Source organism: Phasianus colchicus, chromosome 4, assembly GCF_987193195.1.
Source record: "Phasianus colchicus chromosome 4, bPhaCol1.hap1.1, whole genome shotgun sequence".
Taxonomy (NCBI): domain Eukaryota; kingdom Metazoa; phylum Chordata; class Aves; order Galliformes; family Phasianidae; genus Phasianus; species Phasianus colchicus.
Window position 1 is genome coordinate 17,412,404 of NC_143439.1, and position 14,354 is coordinate 17,426,757.

Consider the following 14,354-nt stretch of genomic DNA (forward strand, 5'->3'; position numbering starts at 1 on the left):
GGCTGGATAGTATAGTCAATGAAGTAGGAAAGAAACAATAGAAACTGGGAGGGAGTAGAATTTTGCTCAAGGAAATCAGTTTTCCAATGTGTCATCAACAATATGTTTGTGTCTATGAAAACACCCCTTTGTTTTTGTTTGGAAAAGAATATGACTTGAGTTACTTTTAATATGATATGTAGTAACAATCCCAATTCATGCAGCGACAATTGTTGATGATCCTACAGAACACATCACAAAGAGATATTAACCCTAAAATCATCATCTGCGTTACTTTAAAAATTACATTTCACTTGCAGATAGAAGTCAGTAGTGTTTTTAGATATTAACTTGGTGCAGTTTTTCTATATAGGAAAGTAAATGTGTTTCTCCCTTATGAATTAATGAACAGATAATTGGACCCTTCTTCTAAGCTTTAGGTGCTGGGGAAGTAATCTATCCAAGGAAACCTGTGTCTCTATTTATTAGGAGTGTCTGTGGAGGATAGCAAGGAAAACAAAATGAGAGGATGAGCAATGAAAAATAAAGATGGAAATAAGGAGAACAGATGTGGGTATATTTGTTAATATATAGCTGTTAATTATGTAGTGATTTTTTTTTGTTTTTGTTATGTAAAAATATGTTGTGCTTCTAAAAACAGACATTTTTTTTCACTTAGTTTACTCAATATTAAGCCAGCAATCTCCAATTTTTGACCCTGTTTTAGAGTCTTAGTTCAGCTTTCTATTTTGTTTACAAATTCTACATGTTTAAGATGATGTTCTCCTTCTACCATCAACCAGATAATATATATGTTAGGTATTTTTATTTCCTCTTCTTTTAGCAATTGAAAAGCATGATAACTTTTTTTTTTCCCCGTACTTCAGTATCCTTATGACTCTGTATTTAATATAAGGAACGTGGAGATAACTAAATGAAATGTAAATGTTTTGCGTAAATTAAATGTAAATTAAACAATGTGAAAATTTAATCTGAGTCTAAACTATTTAATTAACGTGCAGAATACCACATTTAATGTGTTTGCCTAGTGTTGCTGGGAATTCTAGGTCTTCTAAAATAAACAGTACTAGTTATACAAATTCTGTTAAGTGACAATTTAGCATCTTAAATGAAGTGATATTCCCACTGACATTTCACAGCTCAAGTGATTAGCTTTGCCTAGATGGTAAGACAAATTGTGCCTAATCTGTCTGCCTGTATCCAAAGTGCTGGTTAAGTAGATGGTTGAACCACTAAGAACTTGTCTACCTATGCCTCACTTCCTGGTACATAAAAGTTGCAAAAAGTGGTATCAGCTGTCGTTTTTGGTTCTCCCTTGCTGCGGGGACTAAGATTACACAGGACAGACACAAGATCCACGCAGCCTTCAGAGCTATGGGAGCAGCTATGTACAGTGGTAGGCAATGTACCAGCCAAATATCTGAAAACAACAGTAAAATATCTCAGTTGATAACTGCAATTGGTAGTAATCAGAATAATTGACTGTACCTACTAACAAAAGACATGTGAAATACAATTACAAGTAACTGCCCACGTGGTATTCAAATATGATAGGAAGTAGACCTAGCCACATTTTAAGTAAGCGCTTCCATTCTTTGTCATTGAGTGAGATGGGAAGTGTGGGGGAAAATTAATTGAACATGGAGGAGGATGACAGTTGAAAACTTATTTCACGTGCCTGATGTTTTTTCTTACCAAAACTGATTTTGTTTGTAGTAATTTTATTTGCATTAAGTGTATGTAACAGTAAAAACTCTTAATGATGTTGAGTAAGTTGGAATGGACAGATATCACAGCAGTCCAAAAGCATAGGGGGGAACAATGCATGGATGAATAATTAGAGCTCTTGGAGTTGTGAATTCCTGATTCCCGTCTTTGTTTTTAACAGCCTTGTCTAGTTTTAAGCAAACTGCTTCACCTTCTTTTATCACGGTTCTTGATAGAACAGGATGATAATATTTAAGCACAATATTTCGTAAAGATACTGTGCAGATCCATTAATGAATCCATTTACAGGCCTTTGGTTACCTTCAGTGTATCAAAATGTCACTGCTGAGCTTGCTGACTGCACTTATTTCAGTTCTCAGTTGTACTCAGCTTCTAGATTATAAAGTTGTGGCGAAACTCATGATACAACTAAAACTATCACCCCAGAAGTAACATCAGTATTCATCTACTACTCCTTAGCAAAAGCTATAAAGTACACAGGTTGTCTTTTCTTCTGTTATTATAAAGATTTATTTGCTTTACAGCTCTAATATCCACAAAAAGTTTTCTTCTCTGTCAGGATTAACTTCTTAGATCAATATGTTGTGATACTGATCTCCAGAGAAGTTCATGTCTGCCAACTATCATTGCAGTGTTTACCCTTGTTGAAAAGCAGTTGTAGCAAATTAAATTGGCTTCTGTCTGTGAGTGATATGCATAAATTTTATGATACAATTAACTAAGGTTGATACATAAGTCTCTTGCTAGAGAAGATCAGATTAAATACAGGGCTCTGTAGTGGGAAAAGTCCCAGTTTATGAGGTGAGGTGAATCTGTTTTCATTTAAAGAACAGTGGCTGAAGGCTCAAAGACTACTGATTTTAAAGGAGTATGGCTTTAACAATGTGTATTTGTATATGCATGATCTGCTGTATTGCTTGAAAAACCTGTTTGCGTTCTCTAATTTGCCATTAGACATTTTATGTTGACATACAGGATTATGTTTTGAGATAGGTGTGCACAAATAGAAGAGAGCAAAACAACATCAAGCTTACCACTACTTTAAAGCAGATCCGTAAAGACCCTTCCTTCTCTTTCATCTAGCTGAAATGGTGGGATTCTGTCCACAAGAGGGTTCTGGTCTTCAGTCACCAAGCAGAACATATATATGGGAAATGTTTGTTTTCAGAAATTTATTTTCTTCCTTTTGTTCAACTCATTCTAAAGAAATTTCCTGATAATTACTTTCTTTAAAACATCTGTCTCCAAGTAGAAATGATTTCCACAGCCCAGAAGCAACTCTCTTCTACCTGTTCATTTTGCAGAGAAGATGATATATATTTAGGCTGATCAGCTGTAGAAATTGGAAAAAAAATAAAATTGAACATTAATGATTGAAATTGTTGAATAGCTACTGGCGAAATTCTGATATCCATTTGCTGCTTTTTAACACCCTGCTCCAAATTTAAAAAAAAATAAAAAATAAATAAATAAATAAATAAAAATTGAAGCACTTAAACGTACTCTATCTTTTTTTTCTTTTTTTTTTTTTTCTGAATAGACAAGACTATACTTCTTAAACAGTTGTACTGAGGAAATAGTTGAATTGCTTGATATTCAGATATCTTTTGTGTAGAAAATGGAGTTTAGATGTTTAAACCTTTGCAACATTCTGTGCACTAATTCTGTGCACTTATGGAACCCACTTATGGAAGAAGAATGCATTAAAAGTATGCGTAGAGAATGTTATTGTTGTAAAGTTCTGCAAAATTAGGAAATATATCTTTCCTTATTTAGTCTTGTTTGTATGATTATGATACAAATGATATTCAAAATCTGTGATAAATTGTATGTTGTCATTATAGCCTAATGTTAAAACATCTTCCTGATTTATAACTAAAATCTATCAAATTTAGGCAGGCAATCTGCTTTTATGAGAACAGAATGGGCTTAGAGATTAACAAATAAAGAGTGTCCATTGAATGAATTTCTCACAATCGTATTTTCTTCTGTATGGGAAACTTTAGACTACAAAATGTTATTAAGATGTGGCCAGCAGACTTAAGTGGGACATGCTATGTTGCTTAAAATGATTGATGTGTGATACTGTCTCACTCAATTCTTTGCTATAACAAACTATGTTAGTGACACTGAATTTAATTTAGACTGCAGAGAAGCTTTTCTGCTTCTTTTCTTTTGTTGGAGAAAAAATTGCTGGAGTTGTTGGAGGGGCTGCTGAGGGTATGTATGCATGGATAGTTGCAGTCAGACCTAGTCTCTTGTGCCAGTGCTCCAGTCTGGCAAGACTCACAGCAGTCCAGAAGGTATACAGTCATGATGCCCATAACGTTGTTCCCTGTCTTGTGACAGTTTAACAGAACTGTCCAGGCATGGTGCTATGTCAGTATGCTGTCCAGACAAGGGCTGTCTCATGTCCATTTTGTAGGAGGAGCTGATGTTCTGCTAAGGCCAATGTGGAGACGTGCCCTGGGAAGTCTTGTGAAAGCAACCTCAGCATTGAGGTTGTTTGGTCTTTCTTAGATTTTAGCTGCTGCTGAAAAATTTGCAGCTCATGCAGTGTGCAGGGGTCAATCTGCATTGCTGATTTTCATACTGAGACAGTTTGTGTTGGACTGTCTTCCCATTAACTTGTAATTGAAAATTAGCATGCATGATTTGGTTTGGAAAGCAGTTGCTTAGTTTTTTTTTTTTTTTTTCAGTTCTGTGTAAATTAAAACACAAACTGTCCATCTTTAAGACAGAGCATTCTCAAAGAGGAGGTCTTCAGTTTTGACTGCACTTTGAATTTAATCTAAAGGAGCTCTTCTTCCTTTCTGTTTAACAAATAGTCATTTTCCTTGATGATCAATGGCAGGAGCCTAAGTGTTAGTATTTGTAACTGTACTGAAAAGAAAGTGATGGATTTGGTAAACATATTGACTTTCTGATAGTCTCTCTTATTCCTCAGCTAGCTCTCTGTGTTGCTTGGGTTGTAAACTGCCTGTTTCTCTCTGTCTCCTTCATGAATAATCACCATGTCACCCTCTTTCCTCCTTTACTTACATTACCTTTATTCAAGAAGCAGCTATTGTCTTTTCTTTCAGAGATGGTATAACATACGTATGTATTTAAACTCAATGATTTCCTCAATAAATATCAATTCTGAATTCTGTCTGATATCAGTTATGACATAGGGATCTTGTAACAAGGTTTTGTTATTTTTTTTCTGTTCTTAGCTGACTGAATAAAATGCAGTACCTACATTTATATGTATTCCTACATTGGTGAAACTTAATTGGGTGCAGCAATATTCTTTACTTTCAGAGCTTGTGCCTATCAAATGGGTCTCATCATATTGATGTGAAAACAGATACCTTATTAGTTAATTGCGTAAGCTAAATTTATTAAATCATGGCACTCATGGACTTGTTTCCCTAAAATTATTGCGTATTCTAGTATTCTTCAGAAAAATTTTGTATCATATTTGCATTTTCTTAAAGATTTTGTTCTTCTGTCATTATTACCATTGCAGATTAAAAAGAGTCTCCATGCTCCTCTTTTACATAACTTATCTATGCAAATGATGACAATGTCAACAACCTTAAAAAGACTGGATTTTTGCGTTGGTCTGTTAGTCGTTCTGGATACGTTTACTGACTTCATTGTGAATTTTGCTGTTCACTCTTTAGTTTCATCTACTAGTGGTTAATTGTAACATATACCAACTCATGGCAAAGGGGTCTTTTTCAAACATTAATTCAGATGCTTTTCTGCAGTATGTTTTCATATTAATTTTGCCTTCTAGTTTCAACATCTGACCATCAAATAAATAAATCATATATTGTTGTCTGTTCTGTGTGAGATTTTGTTTTAATTTTCATCTTGCATTGATGGTTGGACTAAATGATTTGGTTGGTCCTTTCCAAACTTGTGGTTCTATGATTCTATGATTATTCTTTGTAGATGCAATATAGTAGCATGTTTGTGCATGTGTTTCAGTCTTCGAATGAGGATTTTGTTAAAAATAAAAAAAATATAAATACTAATTGTGAAACACTTAATCTTTTACTAATTAATGATCAGTATCATATAGATGGCAGCTGCTTTCTCAATCTAATTCTGTTGAATTTTAAGTATAATTTTTTGAGCTCTTTCTTCCCCAAAATAAGGAGAGAGATTTGTAAAACTTGATTGCAAATGTGAATTCCTGTGTGTTTTCTTTCAGAGTACAGACATGAGTCCAGCTAGCAGCACCACCTCACTCCCTGTTAGCCCTCTTCCCGAAGAGCCATTACTTTTTAAGGTATAGTTAATTCATTCTTCTATAAATACTGTATATGTATTTTGGCTTATCATACAATCTGATGTACTGTGAAGTGCTATTACTACTGCTTCCTTTCCTTTAAATTACTGTATGTCAGTAGATGGTCTTATATAACACAATACTGTGCAGATTTTAAGAAATAAATATAATTAAACATTCTTAGTTTTGAGAGGGTTATTCTTTCAATAACAGAAGAGACTGGAGCTATGAACTATTATTTAAGGAGAAGAGGAATATATTTTTATATATTTATCTGCTACTATTCTTTTTCTGATATATGCATGTGTATATGTCTGTATATCTCTGTATGAGATCCTCTTAGGTTGCCCAGGTGTTCAGAGCAGTGCTGTCACTTCAGGCCAAGAGGTATCATTGCCAATTGTTGGTTGAGACAAGGAGGAGGGGACTCTGATTTTCATTGCCATTGTCTCAACTTAAGGCTGAGGAAATTGAATGAATGAAGTTTTGTAATTTTTTATTTGAATCTATTCTGCGCGTGCCACCAATGCAGGAAATAGCAGCCTCTCTCATACTGGCCCAATTCCATTTAAAAAAAAATGGTTTTCTCTTTTTTTCTGAACTGTCTCACCTGCAATGTGCTGTTAAAATCCTGCTTCCAATTTTAGTGCCACCTCAGCTTCCTGTATCTCTTTTCATAGTTTCACTTCCTTCTTTTTGCCCTATTTTTTCATGTCTGTAGAAGAGTTGTACCCTAATGTTCATAACCAGCTATCTAGTCAGCAGATTCCTGTTACTGGAATAGTGAAGCTTTCTAAGTGGTTTCATCAGTGGATGTACATGTGCATCTTCATGGTCAGCTATACACTGATTTACACTTCTTTTCTGGTGTTTAATGCTTTCAAGACCCTTAGCTCTCTGTCAGATTTGGCTGAAATGGAGCAATATTTTGCCAAGATATTGGAGTGTGTACTATCTTTTTTTTTTTTTCCCTTGGGAATCCACATGAAATACACATTGAAACATTCTGAAAATTATGAGGCAAATCTTGTAGTTACCGTTTCTCCCTCTGCCCAGGGAAAGAATAAGATATGTCTTCAAGAGAGTAAGGAACTTCTGAGCTCAGATACAAGGTGTAGAAATCTGGCATGAATTAGAGAAATCCTCAGCTGTAATAAGTGCACTGATCTGTTTGCATCAAGAAATCTCTTACACAGTGCCTTTATTTGGTTTTAAAGGAAATCATGCTTGCGTAGCTGAAAATGAGCTACAAATGGCTTATTTGAAGTGGAAAAGTTGTTTCAGTAAAAAAAAAATTAACGTACTTGTTCATATTAAGAGCCCTTTATATTTTGCATTAGAAAATTGTACAAGAAACCAATGAGGGAATACATTTTGCTATGAAATTCAAATGAATTGAAATCAAATACATCTCACGGCAAATTCTCTTAAGTATAATTAAAAATAGGATAACAGTTTATATTATTAATTCCTGACTCATTCCAAGAGAGAGCAATATTGTTCCAGAAATGGTGTGAATGATTGGTTTTACAAGCCATGACCTTTTCCAAAAACTGTCAGCCTGTAATATTGGCTTTTGATGCTGGAATGATGCATTTCTCTTAGAATTGTAATAACTCTTCCCACCTCCTTTGCTGCATGTAATGAGAAGACAGAAAAAAGATCCACTCTGTGATTCTGGAAACACAGGTGTAACAAAGTAGGATAATATAAACTTTGCATATCTTTAGAGTATTTGAAGGTATGTCAGCTTTTATACTAGACTGTGAAATGAAATCTAACTCCGGTCTCAATGTTTCCTGATTTAATACCAAGGAAGTGAGCATCCAACTTTACCAATGCAGATGCTTATGATTCTTAATCCTGAAGGATGTGTGCTCTATAAATGTGAAGGAGAACTCAGCTCCTTCAAACACACTGTAAGATTTTGAGTTCAATCTAAGGAAGGTAGGAAGCATAATTCCCATGGGAGTGCTTGCATGTTGTATCTCAGTTGTAGAGACAGTGAACTCAGCTACCATTTTCGCATTATGCTGTGTGTGCTATGACATGTAGCTCTATCAGAAAGATCCAATTCTGGTGAGACCATATCCTGAAATAGTTGGAGGGAAGTTTTTTCCAGTGCAGTATCAGATGTTTCACTTGTGTTCATTATATATATTATTCTTAAAGAATTATTATATTTATTAAATTCCTCCTACAGAGGAACAAAAGAAATGGAAAGCACTTCAGTAAGTATTAAGGGTAGCCAACCCCAGAACTGCTTAAGCTTAAACCCTTGAGAAGGCTATCACTTTAATGTCCTGCAGCGATGTTCACTTCTTTACAGCTGCAAATAATGATACAGTAATGGAAGCTGGTTTTGCTTGAGCAAAGATCAAGTTTGCACAGTAGCCAGAAGTACAACCAATTCTTTATGTGGCTTCTGATTTCCTTCTCCCTGTTGAGATGGAGACACATGGCATTCAGAGCCTTCCATAGCTCTTTCAAAGCTTATAGAAAAATCCTGTTCAGACATGCATACAGACAGTGCACTTTAGAAAAGCTTTTATAAACCAGTTTTTGATGAAACGCTCAAAGGTATTTCTTTTCAGTCAGGGTTATTTTTATGTCACATTTTGTCTTTCAGTTCTCTGCTGTTTTTCATGGTTAAAATTATTATTATTATTATTATTTTTAAGAGCAAGATCTTATCCTATATTGTGGGAAAAGTTTATCCTATCACAAAAGAAAATCTTTTTGTTGGTGGTGATTTTGTACTTAAACTTTTTGGTGGGGAAATATCTTCCTTTGAGCAGAAGTTTATCCTTCTGCTTCTCTGTCATATTTATTGAAGAACTGGAGTCGTATTCAGGGAGAAAAAGGAAGTAATGGCACAACTGAAATATTTCAGAGTTAAAAATCTGAAACGCAACAGAGAAGAATGGCATTTGTCGTACCTTAACTTGATTGTTATTCTACACTATAGCGTCAATAGTGCAGCTTGCTCAAATGCGAGAGGCTTTTAATTATGACTATGTATATCTGTACTTATGATCTGTAATTAAAAATAATGTTGCTTTTCATTTTGCAAATCAGTGAAGGAGGAGGTGTTCCTGGCATGTCAGCTTAGAAAAGCAGTCTTCCACTTTTTACAGCCTGTTCCTTTCTCCTACTCATTATATCATGCCTTTTTATAATAGCATTTCATTATTTTAAAAAGTATTCTAAAGTATAGTGGCAGGCACTTTTAAGAAGACAGCCATGTAGTCCATAAGATATCTTAAATTATCTAATTAAACTTTATCTCTTATAATGAGCAACAGTCTCATTGGTTATTAGTCATAACCACATTGTAAATACTAACTGTAGTAGTTATTATAGCAGTGCTTAATTGCATTTGAACTCCATGTTGAGTCTCAACCATGCTTTACTAATTGTCATTAAACATAAGAAAAAAAAAAATACTTAGTTTCCTTTCTGCTGTGAGGGAGCTAAGAATTTTCTTCAACATTCATTATTTTAAAGTGTTCTGATTTCTGTAATTAATAGTAATGCTAATTGTCTGAGTAAGAAATGGAAGTGCTAACACAAGTAGTAAAAACTAACAATCCTTAGCAGTGTTATCACTGTTATAGGTCTGGTAAGGTATGAGTTGATGCTCAGTTAGGTCTGTTCTAATATTTTATCCATTTATCTCACAGCTCTAAAGGCTCTCTGACCCCAATCTTTGTAGTTACTGCTGGTCATGACTCTGGCAGCTCATGATATTTGTGTCCACAACTTTATTAAGAGAGATATTTAACATCTGGGCAGTTATCAAAGTAATAGTGCAGATGTTTGGAATAATCAGTATGACAGTCACCATGATATTCCATCTTATTTAAGGCCGTTTATCTTTCAGAGCGTGACTTAACACACTTGGCTATAGAGTAAGGTCTTGTCCTCATCAGCAAAGATGACAGTGAATTAGACTTTTACTTCATAGGGCTGCTTATGAAGCAGCACCCTTTAACCTTTCTTCTTTAAATGGATATTTCAGTATTTTAAGCATTTACTTGCTCTTCTTTGAATAGACCATTTATTAATGTATTGTTTCTTTTTGTTTTCAAAACACAGAAATAGTCACCTAGTCATTATGAGCTATGAACGGGTACAAATTAGATTTTGGTGACTCTCAGTCATAGGCTGGAAGCTCGGTGAGCTCTTGTCCCTCTTTTTCCAGCCTGTTCCTGTCTTTCTGCCTTCACTGAACAACAAATAGAAACTATGAAGCACCTTAGTGGTTTTTTTTGTTGTTGTTGTTATTCTTGTTGGGTTTTTTTGCTGTTTTGGGTTTGATTTGTACAGCTTTGGCAAAAGTAATGCCTCCTATTTTATTATGTTGGTTCCTTACCTAAGAAGCAGCTTTTGGTGCTGTGACAGTAGAGCTTGAATATTCCTGCCAATATTCCATTACGTATTGTTGCCATGTGACAGATGGCAGCGGTGAGACACTATGACAGAATGGCATTTGACATGGAAGTGCATATGAAGCAAAGAATAGAACTACATGCAGAAAGCACTGCAGTCACTGACATTCAATGACACTTGCTGAACATTTATGGAGATCAAACAGTGGATGTGAGCACAGTAAGGCAGTTTCAACACAGTGGGTCACTCTGCTGATGAGGATTTTTGAGTGTCGCCTGCAGGCTTTTGTGTTATTGTGCTCTTTGTATCTGTTACAGTTTCTGTGGGAAATCAATAGGAGACATTATTTTTGGAATAAGATACGTAGTATTTTTGTTTATGTTACAGAAATGAATCAAACATGAAGATAATTATCAAAGTGTTACTAACTCAACCCCATCTCCCCTGAACTGCACCCCTTGATCTCCAGATTATTTCAAATGAGTCTCTCATCTCTAATTCATTAGATGAATTGATCCCCTCTCGCTCTTTGCTTTCATTTCCTGCATCAATATTCCTTTCCTCTAAGACTCCTATGTCTTTCTGGTGTTGCTCAGACTATCAAAGGCCTTGATGAAAGCCTTCAACGTTGTAACTTGCAATTTCTGAAGATGCTGATTTGACCATGGGTGGTTGCTAGTTGCCCACCCATTCCTTTCTACGTAAACCCAGTGTACTGAGACAAGATTTATCGTTGTTTGATCAATGGCATCAATTAACAAATGAAATTGTAATGAACTGTTAAAAAGTACAGACTGCAAAAGTGAATGAACATCAAGATCTGTGAAGATACTCCTTTCTGAGTGGCTGACTTATTGATATAGAAGAATATATCACCTAGACAAATGGTCTTGAGTGCCTGTGGATGATGTACGCTTGTCAGGCTTAGAAAGAATCGGAAATGACCGGGAACTACGCCTGTATTTTCCTGTTCTCTATCTATACATTTATCATTGCTACCTGTCTTTCCCAGGTTTTCTGAACATACATTCTTTTTTCTTTTAGTATTTCTCCTTAATTTATTGAAACACTCTTCATAAAGTGAGGGTTAGTTCAAGATATCAAAATTGATTAATATAGGCTAAGTGAAAAATACTGCTCTTGATGCCAATCAGCCAAATACATTAAGTATGGGATAAATATATTACTGAAATCTCCAAAATCTACCAGAAATGCAGAGCATGCTTCAAGCACAAGTGGAATGCTTCAACCACAAGCATACAGAAAGATCATGGTTACTTTTTTCTGGCTAAGTGTGTTTCCAGTATACCTTAAAAATGAATATATTTACTACCACAAGGCTAAATATTAGGTCAGTTCTTGTTCCTTCCCTCAGGTAGACATGCTATCACACAGTGAATTCTGTTATACCTACAGGGTAAATTTTTTCCACTGAGTAAAAAGATTAAATAAATAAATAAATAAATAAAAAGGTATGTAGCATTACAGGTTGCTGAAAATATATCACTAAGACTGTGTAAACAGAGTTTTTGAAGCTCCAAGGGAGAATCCTACTATCTCCAGTAGGAGCTCTCAAAGTTCTTCACATTAATCATTTCAGTACAGAGAGTAAATCCACTCAAATTCCCTTGGCTAGGGACTGATAGGCATTGGTAAATCTGAAGGACCACTCTGGCATTCAGAAAATATCATAGAGTATCCTGAGCTGGAAGAGACCGACAAGGATCCTGGTTCCACACAGGACCACCCAAAATTCAAACTAACTGAGAACATTATCCAGGCACTCCAGCAGCATGGGGCTGTGACCACTGCTCTGAGTGCCTGGATGCTTGACCATATGTGATGAACTTCTTTAGTGATCAGGATTACTCCAAGTGGCTTGGAGTGAAATTCTGTTCAAATTTATGGCTTTGTGCTCATTGATAATAATAATGTGTTTTTGGTCCATGAACGAATGATGAAAGTGTACTGACCATTCCAATCCCATTGATTAAAGGTGAAAATGTAAACTTATATTGGCAATTCCAAAATGGAATCTTTTGGAGTTGTACTGTCATCAATGCAATGGAGTGTTTTCATATACTTCCTCCAATGTAATTAAAATTTAGGACTACTGGTAATAGAAGAATATATTTAATAATTCACTTGTCAGTATGTGTTGGAACAGCAGATATTTTCTTCGTAAAATAACTTAAAGTTGGGAACTTGAAAATGGGATTCCTACATGTTGCATGAGTCTTTTCACAGTAGCAGATGGTCTCTCTTCTTTCTATTTATTTTATTTTTTTCTGGCCAACGATTGCATTTTCCATTCAGAAAGCCTCTGAAACATGCTTAAGCACAAAGTAACATGTCAAGTAGGTTTGGAATGAAAAACATCTGATATCACCTTCTTTGACTGTTCTATTAAAACAGATAAAAGCAGTTTTCACAGGATCTTAATTAGTAATGATAATGACCCGGTCACAAGTATTCAAAGATAATTTTTTACCAGAGTAAATACAAGGTTGTCGTTTAGAATTCTTATCAAGTTGAATGTCTGAAAAGCACAATACTAAAAAAAAGTGATTTTTAAAATGTTTTAAAAAGACAGATACTTTTGTAATCAATTGAGACAGCCATTATGGACAGTGGATAAATATTATTAATTTTAATCACCTGAAATTAAAGGCAAGGTTAAATTGCTGAAAGACAAACTCCTGGTGCTACTTAAGAAACCAGCTGTTTCTTGGCTTTCTTTCAGCTGCTTCCCCTGGTAGAGCAGGCAAGATACTGAAATATAATGAATGATATTGTATTGTAGATTCATTCGTGTTTGTTACTTTTCTGATCAGATCACAAGCCATATTGTTTGTTCACATCTAATTGTAAGTAGTAAAACCTTTTAACTGTCTGTGTCATAACTACATCTGATCAGAATTTTGCTTGTGGTTTCTCAGTATCTTAATCATTTTGCATTATGCTGTGGTGTATTCTTGAGGACACTCTCACAACTGCCAGTTTATTTATTGTTTATTTATTTATTTATTGCCATAATTGCCGTAATTATCAATGTTTTGAATGAATAACATATAACATATAACTTCTGAATGGCCAATTCCATTAGCTTTCATCTGATTTCCATACTTATTCTCAGTGATGCATGAGAATGAATGCAAATTTGTTAGCAAAATGATAATTCCTTGTCATGACAAGAAAAAAAAGATGAATTGCCTGCCCATAAAGCAAAACATTATTATTTCTAATGTATTTTATAAAGTATCTCTTAGACAAAAAGTCTTTCGAGTAAAAGAAATTATTGAAAGAAGTGACAAATGTTATGAAGCTGTCAATTTTTTATGTACCAGTACTGCGATCATATAAATGCTACTCACATATCACCTGACTGTGTTTGGAGTGTAAATTTGATCATCATAAATATTAATTTCTTCTTAGGTGCTGAGGATCCTAAAAACACGAATCCTTACAGCATTCCTGTACAATTCCTCCAGGTGTTGTTATCTACCTTTCAGTGAAATAGTTTCCATTTCTGTATTTCTGCTGCTATCTCCTGTCCTAGTCTCGGAGTGGGCAACAGATACTGCAGTTCCTGCTTTCATGTTCCAGTTGTTATTTATTCTCCGTTGGCCTTACTCAAAGGGCTGGTCTCTGCTCAAATCAAGGATTCTGCAGTTCTGTGCTTGCCAAACTGGGGAGCCAAGCTGGATGTGCAAATAGATCTCCGTTCACAAACAACTGGGAAATTATAATTTCCCTTTAATTAAAAAAACATTTCAGCATTTTCATGCTTTAAGATGACTTTTGATTCAATATGGCATTAAAGAGCCACTTGATTAGTACTATGTGATGCGTTGTTTCTCCGCACAGTACTGCAAATTCTTTGTTTATGGAGAAGGGAAAAATAACTTGGAAAAAATGTTTTTCAAGATGACATCATGCTATCTGATGGGAA

General features: G+C 35.0%; 1 protein-coding gene across 6 annotated transcripts in view; it reads left to right on the plus strand.

Moving 5' to 3' along the window:
• Positions 1–14,354, plus strand: part of CCSER1 (coiled-coil serine rich protein 1) — a 613,005-nt gene that overhangs the window by 302,297 nt on the left and 296,354 nt on the right. For all 6 annotated transcript variants that reach the window (XM_090138797.1, XM_090138800.1, XM_031607550.2 and 3 more), the window contains one exon: positions 5,933–6,010. In XM_090138797.1, the coding sequence (XP_089994923.1) occupies positions 5,933–6,010 (78 nt within the window). The remainder of the gene's footprint in view (positions 1–5,932; positions 6,011–14,354) is intronic.